This window comes from Adiantum capillus-veneris, chromosome 13 (genome assembly GCF_014529385.1).
Source record: "Adiantum capillus-veneris isolate H3 chromosome 13, ASM1452938v2, whole genome shotgun sequence".
NCBI classification, from domain to species: domain Eukaryota; kingdom Viridiplantae; phylum Streptophyta; class Polypodiopsida; order Polypodiales; family Pteridaceae; genus Adiantum; species Adiantum capillus-veneris.
The window spans coordinates 143687058-143703411 of NC_140943.1; the positions used below are offsets into that span (position 1 = coordinate 143687058).

At 46.6% G+C, this 16354-nt stretch overlaps 2 protein-coding genes and 2 pseudogenes across 2 annotated transcripts in view; 1 reads left to right on the top strand and 3 right to left on the bottom strand.

Moving 5' to 3' along the window:
* Positions 1-16354, top strand: part of LOC147444999 (uncharacterized) — an 86316-nt gene that overhangs the window by 47582 nt on the left and 22380 nt on the right. The gene's annotated exons all lie outside the window — the stretch shown is intronic.
* LOC147445002 (uncharacterized) lies at positions 856-2921 on the bottom strand (annotated as a pseudogene).
* Positions 11886-14033, bottom strand: LOC147445003 (uncharacterized; annotated as a pseudogene).
* On the bottom strand, positions 13976-15328 carry LOC147445004 (uncharacterized). The gene has a single exon (XM_086527661.1). The coding sequence runs from the start codon at positions 14984-14986 to the stop codon at positions 13976-13978; it is 1011 nt and encodes a 336-aa protein (XP_086383787.1). The 5' UTR covers positions 14987-15328.

Genomic DNA, 16354 nt, shown 5'->3' on the forward strand with positions numbered 1-16354 from the left:
CAGTTTCCCCGCATCCACAGCACTTCCCCTCCTTGATGTAGCGAGCTCTCTCCTGAGAAGTGAGTTTGGGTCATGCATCTTTCTTTTCTGGGTTGCTCTTCCTCTTTCTACTTTCATTTGTCGAAGTCTGTTCAGCTCTTTGCACCATGATCTCATCTGTGGGGTAGGTCAAACTGCCAGAGTGAATGGCAAAACCCCGTTTCGCATGACTCATCAACTCCTGAATGGAAGCTGACTTTTGTTCCAAGTAGTGATCTCGCATCTCTGTAGGAAGACCCAAGGTAAACCGCTCAATCTGTTCCTTGAACGAGGTCTTCTTAAATGAAGAGGCGGGTAGAAAAGAGCTCCAGAATCTCTCGCAATAAGCGTCCACTGTATCCTTCTTGGTCATCCGAAGATCGTTCCAAGCAGTTCGTATATCGCGTTCATACTCTCGAGCATAGTTGACACGTACGGTCACGTACGATGGTTACACGTACGAAGACGTGCGGTACTAATCGAACTAAAAAAAATTAGACGTACGTTGACGTAACGTACGATGCAAAAAAATAAATCATATATTTTTTAGAGCTTTTACTCTATTATGAGTAACTACTTAGTATTAAGTACATACAACTCAAAGGAGATGTCTTACAAGTAAGAACATTAAAGATTTGGCCATGGACATTGGAAACGGCAATGTTCGAAAAAAGATGATCATGATTGCATTTGATTTCATAATTCATTACATAAGTAGAGTACTAGAGAGTCGAGGCTCGAGAAATACAAGTGACAAAAAGTAGTACAAAAAAGTAGTGACACAACTCATAGTCTCATGGCCCATGGGTACAAACTTTAAAGCATAAAGAGAGAGTTCTAAGTGCTCATATCGCTCTCATCACCGGAGTTGTGTTCCGAGCTTGAGCTAGAGCTTGAGCTAGAGGTAGCTGCATCATCCTCATCACTACTTGCATCAGATGCACTAGATGCAAGACCATAATCTCCCTCACTAAGGATGTTGCCCTCATCATCAAACTCTGGCTCTCTAGGATCCGTAGGTCTAGAAATGGACACATTCTCCAAAGTGGTGTCCGCCATAGTAGATCCGCTACCCGAGCCTCGCCGCACATAGGTCTTGGGTGTCCGTGCCGACGCTCTTCCACTCCCACGAGCAACCGAAGTGGAAGCTCCTCTACCTGTAGTTGCCAAAGCTCGCACAACCACCTTCTTGCGGGACCGTGTGCGAGAGACACGGCGATCAATCTCCTCCAACTCCAAGTAGAGGTCTCGAAATATTTGCTCCTCCTCTGGATCGCGATCTTTGTTGAGACTCTTAAATGTTGAGACTCTTAAGAGTCTCAATGGAGAGCTTGCATTCATCTACATTCACCTATTTGTCATTTACAACATGCAAGAAGATTAATGGAGTTAGCAATTTGGTATGCCAAAAATATGAGCACATGATACATCATACATGTGAAAGCATAAATAAAGAGTATGATGTAGCCAACTCAATTACCTGCCTAGCCATTGGCATCTCGTGCATGGACCTCAACATGCGTAAATTGGAGCGACAATAGATAAGCCGCTCCAATTGCTTCGTAGAAAGCTTGTTGCGGATCTTGGTGTGTATAAGAGAATACGCCGACCAATTCCGCTCACATGCACCCGATGAGCAATCCTAGAGCACATAGATGATAGAAGAGAGGCATGAGATTTGAATTGTGGGAATTTTCAATTGAGAGGTGACTTATGTGACATGTCACATGAATGATGAATGTCAAATGATGACATGATTGAGATTATAAATTTATAATTTATGGTATGGTATTATGTATAATTATTAATATATATGATATACCTGTCCAAGAACCCTCAATGCCACCCTTTGAAGGTGAGGCAATTGATAGCCAAAACATTCCCACCAAAAAAGAGGCTTCACTAACGAATCCCTCTTCCAACACACCGAGGAAGCGAATGCCGTGCCTCTTTGGTCTCCATAGTTGATGAGCTCTTGGAGAAACTCTCCATGGTGTTCTTCATTGAGTATCTTTGGAAGGTACTTGTCGCGCTCCTCTTGAAGTGCTTGATCCGCAAAGATTGATGGCTTTTTGAAAGCCGGATGCAAGAGGGCGGCAAAGCCATGGATTGGTCGTCTCATCCAATCCCACCGCTTTTTAACAAGGAAGAGAATGTCATCTCTCTTTGGAGAGTCCTCCAACACATCACTACAAAGAGAGAGAGAAAGATAGTCAAGCATGGAAGGGTAGAACCGTAGATAGAAAAAGACAACTTACAATGTACATAAATCATAAGGTGATATGTTTACCGTGAACCATCGGGTGCTCCATCAAGAATGGTGGATCTCTCAATCTCCTTGTAAGCCTCCTCCATGAAGTGGTAAAGGAGACCTATGGTAGACCCTTCCATGTCGGTCATCCGAAGCACCTTATACAATGGCAATACCACCATGACAAGACCCTTGACCTCTTGCCAAAACTCCTCCTTCAAGCAAAGCCGTTGGATGGCCTTTGCATCTTGTTGGGATGATTGGGTCTCTTCTTCAATCCATGCTTTGAACTCATCCGAGACCATTGTCTTTTGCAAGTTGGTTTGCACATCATAGAGGCGCTCAAGGAGGAGCCACATAGCGGCAAAGCGTGTTGCGGAAGGCTTCTTCAACTCCAAGCCGGAGTAAGTGCGATATATCGCAAGTACTCTCACCTTTTTGTTGATGAAGTTGACGATGGAGAGGGCTTGGGATAGAATGTCCTTTACCCAAGGTAGGTCGCCAATGTCCTCCAAGAGGAGGTCAATGCAATGTGATGCACATGGAGTCCATACTATGTGTGGATACTCCGTCTCTAGCTTTTTGGCCATGGAAGCACAATTGTAGGCATTGTCAGTGATTACTTGAATGACGTTGCTTGGACCGATCTACATATGGAGAAAGAAGGGAAAGTGAGAAGAGCCAAGGCAAAAGACAAAATTGAAAATAGTAGATACTTGAGAGTGGAATCAAAAATTTTACCTCTTCTATGGCTTGACGAATGTGGCGGTAAATGAAGGCACCCGTGACCTTTTTCCCCCTTGCTCCCGCATCAACCGCTCGCAAGAAGTAGGTGCCAAGAGGGCATGAGACAAGGATATTAATGATTCCCCTCTTCTTGCGGTCACTCCATTCATCGGTGAGAATAGAGCAACCATACTTTACCCATCCGGCACGCACGGGGTCAAGAGACTTGTCGATTCGTGCCCTCTCTTCATCAAGCTTTTTGGTGCGCATGTCATGGTATGACACTCCCGTCCACCCTTCACATGGACCAACCGCGGCAATAGCCTTCACCATGCGTTTCCAACGATCCGTGCGAAGAGTATGAAAAGAGAGATTGCACTCAATGATGGTGCGTGCAATCTCTATCTCCGCTTGTCGTTGCCTCTCTTTGAGGAAAGACAATGGACCGGAAGTTCCACCCACCGTTTGTGCAAGAGTAGCTTGCTTTGGAGGCCGCCCACCATGACTTCTTTTGCTCTTCTTTGAGACGCTACCACCCTCGGTGGAGGCCATGGTAGCGCCGTCGGATGCAACGGACATTGATGGAGAAGCATCCTCTCCCGAATCGGAGAGATCATGGTCGGGCGGAACCACCTCCTCCGATGCCTTTGCAGCCGCCTTGCGCGTCTTCAAGGGGAGATACTTTGCTTTGTACTCTTGGAGAGTGTCGTCGGGGATATTCGGACAAGGACCCGCTTCCCCTCCCACCTTGGTCAAGTGGATGATAAGGCGGGTGGAGCTTGAGGTCATGGTCTTCGGGCAATATTTGCAATACCATTTGCAAACATTTTGCTTGTTCTTCACCCTTTCAAAGTAGCGGCAATGCTTGTTGAAGGCTTCATGAAGAGCGGGCGGCATTATGGAGAGCTTGAGGGATGGGGAGTGATGAGAGAACTTTAGAGTAATGGAGAGCTTGAAGGAGATGGATGGAGATGAAGGGAGGTTAAGGAATAATGGAGAGCTTGAAGGAGATGAAGAAAGCTTGAGCCTTGAAGGAACAATGGAGAGCTTGAAGGAGATGAAGGGAGCTTGAAGGAGTAATGGAGAGCTTGAAGACTTGATGGAGTGCCAAAGCTTGAAGCCTTGGCCCTTGATGAATGGAGAGAGCTTGAGGGAGCTTGAGTAGGGAAGGAGATGAATGAGAGAGCGTGAGGGATATATGGAGAAGAAGAGAGGGTGGGCAACCTTATATAGGTTTTGAGGAGAGAGGGAGAAGAGGGTTAAAGAGAGAGCATGCTTCAAAATTCAAATTCCATGTGCCATGGCCATAGCCCATGTGGCTTTGTGTGTGTGTGTGTGTGTGTGGATGATGGGGGGGGGGGGGGGGGGGGGGTGGGATGGCACATTGGCTTATGATGCCTCAAGGGCCAAGGCTCCAAGGCCCCCAACGTTCAATTTTTAACGTTCAAAAACTGCCAGCACGTGGCGCTACAAAACGGCTGTAAAAACAGTCAAAAAGTCCGCCAACGGTCACTTTTTTTTGATCGGACGGAACCCGTACGGAACGGACGGGACGGAACGGACAGGACGTTCCGTTCGACGGACGTGGACAACCCTGCTCTCGAGTCAGCCAAGAAGAAATAAAAAGCCTCTTGAATTGCAGCCATTTAACTGGCGCAGTCTTGTTTAATAGAAGCGTGGACCACCAAGTTCGAGCATTCCCCTTAAAGTAAGAGGCAGTTCTCCGAATCTTAGAGTGCTCTAAGTAACGTCCTCCCACGAAAGCGATGTCAAACTGCTGTACAAAAGACAAAGCCTTCGAAGCATCTCTATAACCAAAAAACGTGTCAAATTTAATTGATTGTCCACCTTCCTTAAACTCTCGGACTTTCTTGCTTTTGTCTTCCAGAAAGACATACTGATTGGCTTTGTAAAAATTCTTCTTCTTTGCATAAAAGTTGTTGTCATCAGAGTCCGAACTGTCTGTAGACGAGTCCTCTGTTGAACTGTCAATCACGGGGTGAGATTGTCACGTGACACATCCAACCCTATGTGTCCGTGGACAAGCTACAGCATGATCAGGGTTCAGTCAATCCAGTCAGTCTAGATTAGAAGTGATCTAGCACTTTTGTGAGTCTATTCGTAGACCGTGCATGCCCAATCACTTGGTGTAGATGCATATCCTCTGGTTGCACACAGCATGATCATCAGTGTTCCCATCAGAATCCATTAGAATCAGTTAGGGGAATTTTCCAGTGCATTTAGCCTATTTTCCCTATTTTTGACATTTTCACTTATTATTTTTAAGTGACTTTTCAACAAAAGTAGGTAGGGCAATTTTGCTAAGTTAATATATAAGCAAACCCAAGTTAGCACTAGAGGGCAGAAGAAGCAGCAGGAGCTCCCCGCTCAATAGGCATCTTCTCAGCAGGAACCCCGTAGTACCCTCACACCCCCTAGCGTTTTGGTTTTCCCTCATTGCCACACTCAGCCCTGGCGTTTTTGGTCTCCATCAGCATCTCCCTTTAGCCTTGGCGATTTCAGCCCCTAACCATTGCCAGCAGTCCCCAGAACCCCAGCGTTTTCATCAACGATACCAGATCTGCTAGCGTTTTTCATTTTCAGCCATTGTTGCAGCAGATGTTCAGCACTTTCAGCATTCAACACAGCCGCCGATTCAGCCCTAGATGATTGCAGAAGATCCCCATTTTCAGACATCAAAAACGCAGCCAAAACAGTCATTTTCAGCCACAAAAAACAGTCCCAGATTTCAGCCCCTAGCGTTTTTGGACAACAGATAGAAGACCGCAGATTTCAGCCCCAAAGTCGTCGTCGTCGTCACCAACATAGTCCCAGATTGCATCAGTCCATTGCATCGTCATTGTACCACTTTGTGCAATCATAAGTAGACCACTCGCCGACGAGAGTGGGGCCTTCGGAGGAGGGTTTTACAACGTCTCTAGTGTCGTATCTCTCTTCTCTCTCTATCTCTCAGTCTCATACACTTGCACGCACAGTGTCCATTCACTTTGTTTGTGATCATAGCACTTTCCATTAAGAACAAAAGGCTCTCCCTTCCATAAGAACTAAAAGGAACCCTTGAGCACAGTTCGGAGCACTCATCTTGAGCAAAGCGCAAATGATCATTCCGCTGCACCTTCCAGAGATTTAGACTTCTTTGCCTTTTTCTTGCCCTTTCCGAAGCTTTGCTTTTTGCTTCGCTTTTTGCGTTTTCTGTCTTCTTCGCTCGAGTCAAATGGGCTAGAAGAACTGTCAGAAGAAAAAGAAGAAGAGGAAGAACTGGGTACTCCTTCAAATCGAACACGCTTCTTCTGCTTTCTTGCCTTTTCAAATGTAGACTGACGACCCAAATAACCCGGGAAGTTAGTGCCTTTCTTCTGCTTTTTGTCGTGCTTTGTAGCTTTGTTCTGCCTGTCAAAAAGCTGAGCAATTCGTGCAATTCGTGCATCAACCACCTCTTCTCATTCTTTCTCTGAATATTTCCTGGGAGTAGGAGGTTTCTTGAGAACGGGTTTGCGGGGTGGCTCTGTGGTCTACCGCCACTGCGTGTGCACCTCATTGAAAGAAGTCTGGCTCGTATATTTTGCCAATTTCGGGTCCTTCGCAAAATTAAGCATCATCTTTGTTGCATCGCGACCAATTGTCGACGCTCCATCTCTCGACGCTCCGCCTAAGTAGGCCGACGCGGGCTGTACTCGCGTGAATCTTCGTTGTGATCCCTTCCCGCATCTCGGGATGCAGAGAGTCGATTGATCTTTGCCTGAAGCCATAGATGCCGCGTAAAAAGGATCGCATTTCCCGTAGGAGAGAAATCGGCCGCGCTCTGATACCACTGTAACAGACTTGGACACTCCAAGTCAAGAATCTACCACGACACCACAAATAATCACTTCAAACAGTTTACAGTTCAGAATTGATTCGACACTGGCCCGCGGCGGAGTTCCATGCCTAGGGATATTGGCCCCAGAGACTAGCGCCCCTTTCTGTATTTCTTTTTTGTATTAATCTCTGTTCAAAGTACAAGAGTGCCGGCAGGCGCTCACACTCAATACTCTGCGTCCAGATGCTCTGAGTTGCGAGAGGCCAGCCCGCGTATGTAAAGGTTACAAAGGGATGCTAAAAGCAGAGCCCCCAAAAGGTTCAAAAGCTGTCCCAAAAGCTGAAAATTAAAAACTTTGAAAATAAAGCAAAAGAGGCTTTTCCTCTCTCTCTCTGAACCCTTGCCTAAAATAAAGCAAGAAGGGCTCTCTCTCTCTCTCTCTCTCTCTCTCTCTCTCTCTCAGCAATTGCGTAGAAAACGCAACGCCCAAAAGCTGAGCTCTGGCTGCCGTAAAAACCATCGCAATTTGCGGGCTGCCACATCATCAGTTGTACGGAATCGCAAAGTCAGCATTTCGGTTTTCTGCAGCCAGCCACGTCGCCATTTCTTCTCAGAGGGTGTGTGTATGGGCAGCCACGTCACCAATTTGTGACACGAGACATTCCATTTGATAAAAGGAGTGAACTAGGAAAATTTTGATCACCAAACCGGCGAGGGTACTTCGAGGAAGCGGTCCCAATCCCAGAAAAATCCCAAGTCGCCGTCGAGACCTTCTCTCGACACCATCTCTTGTGGTGTACAAGAGAAGAAGAAAGCTAGAAATGTTATCATTGTTGGTACAGTGAAGAAGGGAGCTTTTGTTTTGGTTGTGGCCAAACTGGCCATCAAATTAAAGATTGCCGAAAGCAGAAGACAAAGAAACCGGAAGGACGCCCTTTGGTTCATCTTCACAAGATCTCGAGTAACTCTAATTTTCTTCAAGTTGAAATCTATCAGTCAGCGCATAGTTCATGCACTAATTGTACGTTTAGCACCAAGTGTTTGGTAACCACGATCTTCTCCGTTTTCTCAAAAAGGTCAGAGGGCCTGCCAAGCGAGCTACCATCAGCTCGTCCTGAGGATCATACTATTGACTTGATACCTGGAAGCACACCACCGAATCGGCCACCTTACCATGTGAGCCGAGCCCAGAAGAAGAGATTATGAACCAAGTGAAAGACCTCTTGGAAAAGGGTCTTATCCAGCCGAGTACTTCACCCTACTGCTCTCCGGTGTTGTTGGTTTTGAAGAAAGACGGATCTTGGAGAATGTGCATTGATTATAGAGCTCTCAACAAAATCACCATCAAGAACAGAAGTCCGATTTCCAAGATCAATGATATTCTAGACCGACTACAGGGATCCTCTTGTTTCAGCAGGATCAATTTGAAGAACGGATATCATCAGATTCGAATCGCGCCGGGAGATGTGAAACCGTCCCATAGGGCGGTAGGTGTTGGCTTTCACCCGAAATTCTTTACTTTAAACACACACAGAGTACTTTGCAAAGGTAACCTGTAACGGGGATTAACACCTAAGTACACATACGGCTCGGAAGCTAGAATGCTCCGAGCAGACACCGACAACCTGTAGGCCCCAAAATTGGCGCCCCTTTCGGTATTTCTTTATTCTTTAACGGAGGGAATAAAACCTGTGATCTCCTACAAGCTGCCCCGCACAATCTAGGCTAAGAAACACCTGTTCTGGCCCAATTTTGGTAGCATAACTGTACTAGGACGCTTCATAGTCGGTATCCCCACGCAATAGGTGACTTTCCCGACGCATACGGACACTTTGCAAAACTTGGCAAGAATCTGCAGCACACTGAATTCTCTGTTTTCTGCCCCGAAAATGCACCAGTTCACCTGTACAGCGGTCCCCTCGTGTCCCCGAACGTCCTGGGGATATTAGGGTCCGTTTAGGGCCGAAACCCTAAACCTGCAAAAATACACTGCAGGCTGTAATTCCCTGTTTTGGGCTCCGTTTCGCGTGCCAATTGCATTTGTAGCAAGATCTCGAGCTCCCGCACCTGTAGGGCTACTTGCCCTTTGAATCAGACGAGATTTCTCAAGTGAAACCTCTCCGAATTCACCAGTACCTGCAGGGGATTAGCCGCTAGCTAATCCAGTACCTGTGCAAGAGGCTCTTGCCTCGGCAATCGTGCATGAATCCACATAATTGTACATTGGTCAAATGAAAAGCCCACTAGAGGGGCATAACATCCTGCTCATAGGGGAGAGAGAGAGCAGTGTGTAGCGTGCAGGGCATCACTCCTGGCACCGCACTGTACATAAGAGGGAAAGGAAGCACTCCATAGCTCTTAACTGTGACAAAGAGCAAATGAGGCCTCTCCCAGCATGAAATTCAGCGCCCTTTTTTCTGTAGGAGGAAAGTGCATGAAAAGTTGACACTTTGTGCATTTACAAGCATTTTCCCGATTCGGGTTCGCCGCTTAAAAATCTCCCGATTGGTCGCCCAGTTGACTTCGCGGTAGAGTAGTAAAGTGTTCCCCTAGTCATACCGGAGGTAATGACGCGAACACATTTCGGGCCCAAAATAGCAGTTCCCTAAATTTTAGGAGATGATTCCGCTGGGCTCCCTGCGGTCATTTGACCATCTATCCTCATTAGGACCGCATCCAAAAGTGCAATGTGGCTCAACTGTCGGATACTTTCTGTTGGTAGTCACACCTTGACTTTAGGCCTTTATTGAGTTCACTTCCTAGTATCCACCAACTTGCTAAGTGCGACGGGGGGACCTATATGATCCTGCTCTGAGCCTAGACATCCTCTTACCATACGAATTCCAGTGCCGACCATTGCCCATCTGTGAATGAAACTACCGTTCACATCGGCCATGCAATGTCCGACCGTTTGCTACTTCAAGAAGAGGGTCTCAAAAATAAAACAAAACCCATTGGAAAGAAACCAACAACTAAAGTTAGCATTTGCCACGTCCTCGTGACATAGTTAACAACTGCCACGTCCCCCTGACATACCCCCCTCTTGAAATCACAAACGTCCTCGATTGCATACCATAAACACACGCCACTGATGATTTTGTGCTATCAACACTCTTTTATCATCGCATGTATCCGCAAGAAAGGTCATAACACATAGATACAAATGACTTAATGAGACCTTCATACTTTTGTCATTTCCATCTATTACACTGAATTCATATGTACATTTGATGTACTAGCTCTATCATTACCCCTCCTTTGCACACGTTGGGTTGGGGCATAAGTAGGTTTTAACCCAAAGGCTTCAAGGTAAAGCTGTAATACATTTGGTGACTCTGACAGTTCATGCTCTTCCATCCACTTTGCATCCATAGGCGGATAGTTCTTGAACTTCACCAAATGCGTCTTGCAACTTGTCCTTTAACTTTTCTGTCATTATGTGCCAAAACTTGCTCAGGTACCAAGATCTCATCAAGTTCCTTAACTTCTGGCTGATCCTCATCTGGCATATCTTTTGGCACATCACCCACGAAGGGTCTTAGAAGACTCACGTGAAACGCATTATGAATCTTCCGCGCATCAAGCAATTTCAGCCTGTAAGCCACATCGCTGATCTTGTCAAGCACTTGAAAAGGTCCATAGTAATGCATGCGGAGCTTAGGAAACAGCTGTTCCTTGCCCTTCATCTTCTTTAACCTTGCCTTTTCGAACCTTAACAGAACCCAATCACCAGGTGATAACAGCAATTCACGGCGGTTACGATCAGCAGCCTTTTTCTGCTTTGCCTGAGTCTTCTCCAAGGCAACTTTAATTTTCTTATACATCTCATCCATGTTCTCAACATATCGATCTGCCTCAAAGATCTTGTCCTTTGTATGCAGAATGGGAGGAACCTTTTTGCCGCCTTCAACAATCTCAAAAGGTTCTTTGCCAATAGACGAAAGCACCGAATTATTGTACGCATACTCAAGCATAGGCAAATACTGTTCCCACTTGCCCTTATTATCTGACACATAGCATTTCAACAGATCTAAGACAGTAGAATTAGCCTCTTCTGACTGTCCGTCAGTTTGTGGATGAAATGAAGACGAGAACTTGAGCGTAGTGCCCATGTTCTCAAACAATCCTCTTCAGAACAAATTGGTCATGCGAGGATCACGATCACTGATAATCGATTGTGGCATACCATGGTACTTAAACACATTGTACATGAACAAGCGTGCCATCTCATCAGATTTTATCTTCTTCCTGACAGGGATAAAATAGGCCTGCTTGTTGAACCTGCAGATAATGGTCCATATACCATCATTCCCTGTTGGCGTTCTTGGAAGAACAAAGATAAAGTCCATAGCAATGCGTTCCCATGGCTTATCCGGAATCGGCAATGGTTGTAACAATCCTGGTGCCTTTTGCCTGTCAAACTTGACCTTTTGGCAAACTATGCATGCTCGCACAAAGGCATCCACATCTCTCCTCAAGGTAGGCAAATAGAAGAATGTTTCTACCGCTTTAACTGTTGCATCAATGCCACGATGCCCTGCATACAATGGGACATGACTCTCTTCTATGACCTTATGTCGCAGTGGCCTAGTGACACAGTCTGCCATGCATCATCATAAAACCATCTCTGAGGAGGTAGTAATAGGCGTCCACTGTATCCTTCTTGGTTATCCGAAGATCGTTCCAAGCAGTTCGTATATCGCGTTCATACTCTCGAGCATAGTTGACACGTACGTGACCGTACGATGGTTACACGTACGAAGACGTGCGGTACTAATCAAACTAAAAAAAATTAGACGTATGTTGACGTAACGTACGATGCAAAAAAATAAATCATATATTTTTTAGAGCTTTTACTCTATTATGAGTAACTACTTAGTATTAAGTACATACAACTCAAAGGAGATGTCTTACAAGTAAGAACATTAAAGATTTGGCCATGGACATTGGAAACGGCAATGTTCGAAAAAAGATGATCATGATTGCATTTGATTTCATAATTCATTACATAAGTAGAGTACTAGAGAGTCGAGGCTCGAGAAATACAAGTGACAAAAAGTAGTACAAAAAAGTAGTGACACAACTCATAGTCTCATGGCCCATGGGTACAAACTTTAAAGCATAAAGAGAGAGTTCTAAGTGCTCATATCGCTCTCATCACCGGAGTTGTGGTCCGAGCTTGAGCTAGAGCTTGAGCTAGAGGTAGCTGCATCATCCTCATCACTACTTGCATCAGATGCACTAGATGCAAGACCATAATCTCCCTCACTAAGGATGTTGCCCTCATCATCAAACTCTGGCTCTCTAGGATCCGTAGGTCTAGAAATGGACACATTCTCCAAAGTGGTGTCCGCCATAGTAGATCCGCTACCCGAGCCTCGCCGCACATAGGTCTTGGGTGTCCGTGCCGACGCTCTTCCACTCCCACGAGCAACCGAAGTGGAAGCTCCTCTACCTGTAGTTGCCAAAGCTCGCACAACCACCTTCTTGCGGGACCGTGTGCGAGAGACACGGCGATCAATCTCCTCCAACTCCAAGTAGAGGTCTCGAAATATTTGCTCCTCCTCTGGATCGCGATCTTTGTTGAGACTCTTAAATGTTGAGACTCTTAAGAGTCTCAATGGAGAGCTTGCATTCATCTACATTCACCTATTTGTCATTTACAACATGCAAGAAGATTAATGGAGTTAGCAATTTGGTATGCCAAAATATGAGCACATGATACATCATACATGTGAAAGCATAAATAAAGAGTATGATGTAGCCAACTCAATTACCTGCCTAGCCATTGGCATCTCGTGCATGGACCTCAACATGCGTAAATTGGAGCGACAATAGATAAGCCGCTCCAATTGCTTCGTAGAAAGCTTGTTGCGGATCTTGGTGTGTATAAGAGAATACGCCGACCAATTCTGCTCACATGCACCCGATGAGCAATCCTAGAGCACATAGATGATAGAAGAGAGGCATGAGATTTGAATTGTGGGAATTTTCAATTGAGAGGTGACTTATGTGACATGTCACATGAATGATGAATGTCAAATGATGACATGATTGAGATTATAAATTTATAATTTATGGTATGGTATTATGTATAATTATTAATATATATGATATACCTGTCCAAGAACCCTCAATGCCACCCTTTGAAGGTGAGGCAATTGATAGCCAAAACATTCCCACCAAAAAAGAGGCTTCACTAACGAATCCCTCTTCCAACACACCGAGGAAGCGAATGCCGTGCCTCTTTGGTCTCCATAGTTGATGAGCTCTTGGAGAAACTCTCCATGGTGTTCTTCATTGAGTATCTTTGGAAGGTACTTGTCGCGCTCCTCTTGAAGTGCTTGATCCGCAAAGATTGATGGCTTTTTGAAAGCCGGATGCAAGAGGGCGGCAAAGCCATGGATTGGTCGTCTCATCCAATCCCACCGCTTTTTAACAAGGAAGAGAATGTCATCTCTCTTTGGAGAGTCCTCCAACACATCACTACAAAGAGAGAGAGAAAGATAGTCAAGCATGGAAGGGTAGAACCGTAGATAGAAAAAGACAACTTACAATGTACATAAATCATAAGGTGATATGTTTACCGTGAACCATCGGGTGCTCCATCAAGAATGGTGGATCTCTCAATCTCCTTGTAAGCCTCCTCCATGAAGTGGTAAAGGAGACCTATGGTAGACCCTTCCATGTCGGTCATCCGAAGCACCTTATACAATGGCAATACCACCATGACAAGACCCTTGACCTCTTGCCAAAACTCCTCCTTCAAGCAAAGCCGTTGGATGGCCTTTGCATCTTGTTGGGATGATTGGGTCTCTTCTTCAATCCATGCTTTGAACTCATCCGAGACCATTGTCTTTTGCAAGTTGGTTTGCACATCATAGAGGCGCTCAAGGAGGAGCCACATAGCGGCAAAGCGTGTTGCGGAAGGCTTCTTCAACTCCAAGCCGGAGTAAGTGCGATATATCGCAAGTACTCTCACCTTTTTGTTGATGAAGTTGACGATGGAGAGGGCTTGGGATAGAATGTCCTTTACCCAAGGTAGGTCGCCAATGTCCTCCAAGAGGAGGTCAATGCAATGTGATGCACATGGAGTCCATACTATGTGTGGATACTCCGTCTCTAGCTTTTTGGCCATGGAAGCACAATTGTAGGCATTGTCAGTGATTACTTGAATGACGTTGCTTGGACCGATCTACATATGGAGAAAGAAGGGAAAGTGAGAAGAGCCAAGGCAAAAGACAAAATTGAAAATAGTAGATACTTGAGAGTGGAATCAAAAATTTTACCTCTTCTATGGCTTGACGAATGTGGCGGTAAATGAAGGCACCCGTGACCTTTTTCCCCCTTGCTCCCGCATCAACCGCTCGCAAGAAGTAGGTGCCAAGAGGGCATGAGACAAGGATATTAATGATTCCCCTCTTCTTGCGGTCACTCCATTCATCGGTGAGAATAGAGCAACCATACTTTACCCATCCGGCACGCACGGGGTCAAGAGACTTGTCGATTCGTGCCCTCTCTTCATCAAGCTTTTTGGTGCGCATGTCATGGTATGACACTCCCGTCCACCCTTCACATGGACCAACCGCGGCAATAGCCTTCACCATGCGTTTCCAACGATCCGTGCGAAGAGTATGAAAAGAGAGATTGCACTCAATGATGGTGCGTGCAATCTCTATCTCCGCTTGTCGTTGCCTCTCTTTGAGGAAAGACAATGGACCGGAAGTTCCACCCACCGTTTGTGCAAGAGTAGCTTGCTTTGGAGGCCGCCCACCATGACTTCTTTTGCTCTTCTTTGAGACGCTACCACCCTCGGTGGAGGCCATGGTAGCGCCGCCGGATGCAACGGACATTGATGGAGAAGCATCCTCTCCCGAATCGGAGAGATCATGGTCGGGCGGAACCACCTCCTCCGATGCCTTTGCAACCGCCTTGCGCGTCTTCAAGGGGAGATACTTTGCTTTGCACTCTTGGAGAGTGTCGTCGGGGATATTCGGACAAGGACCCGCTTCCCCTCCCACCTTGGTCAAGTGGATGATAAGGCGGGTGGAGCTTGAGGTCATGGTCTTCGGGCAATATTTGCAATACCATTTGCAAACATTTTGCTTGTTCTTCACCCTTTCAAAGTAGCGGCAATGCTTGTTGAAGGCTTCATGAAGAGCGGGCGGCATTATGGAGAGCTTGAGGGATGGGGAGTGATGAGAGAACTTTAGAGTAATGGAGAGCTTGAAGGAGATGGATGGAGATGAAGGGAGCTTAAGGAATAATGGAGAGCTTGAAGGAGATGAAGAAAGCTTGAGCCTTGAAGGAACAATGGAGAGCTTGAAGGAGATGAAGGGAGCTTGAAGGAGTAATGGAGAGCTTGAAGACTTGATGGAGTGCCAAAGCTTGAAGCCTTGATGGAGTGCCAAAGCTTGAAGCCTTGGCCCTTGATGAATGGAGAGAGCTTGAGGGAGCTTGAGTAGGGAAGGAGATGAATGAGAGAGCGTGAGGGATATATGGAGAAGAAGAGAGGGTGGGCAACCTTATATAGGTTTTGAGGAGAGAGGGAGAAGAGGGTAGCATGCTTCAAAATTCAAATTCCATGTGCCATGGCCATAGCCCATGTGGCTTTGTGTGTGTGTGTGTGTGTGTGTGTGGATGATGGGGGGGGGGGGGGGGTGGGATGGCACATTGGCTTATGATGCCTCAAGGGCCAAGGCTCCAAGGCCCCCAACGTTCAATTTTTAACGTTCAAAAACTGCCAGCACGTGGCGCTACAAAACGGCTGTAAAAACAGTCAAAAAAGTCCGCCAACGGTCACTTTTTTTTGATCGGACGGAACCCGTACGGAACGGACGGGACGTTCCGTTCGACGGACGTGGACAACCCTGGGGACGCCTTCAGCGAGTTGCAGTAGAGGCCCCGTAGGTAGCAGAGTGCTGTTTTCAGAGGATCCGAGTAGTGGGCATCTGTGGGAGGACTTGTGTCATAGATCCTGACCCAGCAGCTCTTGAGATTGGACACTGGAGGCTGTGGGCTTGGGAGTGCTGTCCACTGGCACGAGTACAGTGGGATCCTGGTGAGTGGCTATGGAGGGATCCCTTCTTTTCTGCAGACCACCCAGGAGTTCCGTTCTTTCAGTACACTGTTCGACTGGGACGTCATATACTAGTAGCACAGAGAGACGCCTGCCCCGCTGCAACACCTCATTGACAGGAGGAGGGTCTCACAACTGAGTTCTTGGCAGCATTTTGGGAGAGGTTGTGGGACTCCAGATAGCCGAGGCGAGTCACCTTGTTTCAGTGGCTGGTCGCACACAGAGCTACAACAATTGGGAGCTGGTTAGTGCATAGTGGTCTCTCGGCCGCATGTGCAGCTTGTGACCACCGAGTGGAGAGTCAGCGTCACTGTGTTTGGGACTGTCCCTCGGCCCAGCAGGTGTGGCTACGAGTTCTTCGGCTGATGCCTGCTCTCTCCACGGCTCGACAGTACACTTGGGGAGCAGCGGCTTAGTCCACCCTCTCAGGCCCGGCACTTCAGTTTGAGCTATCTTCCAC

Bases quoted from the DNA above. Each gene is read 5' to 3' on its own strand.
- LOC147445004 (XM_086527661.1), bottom strand. From the start codon at position 14,986: ATGCCGCCCGCTCTTCATGAAGCCTTCAACAAGCATTGCCGCTACTTT.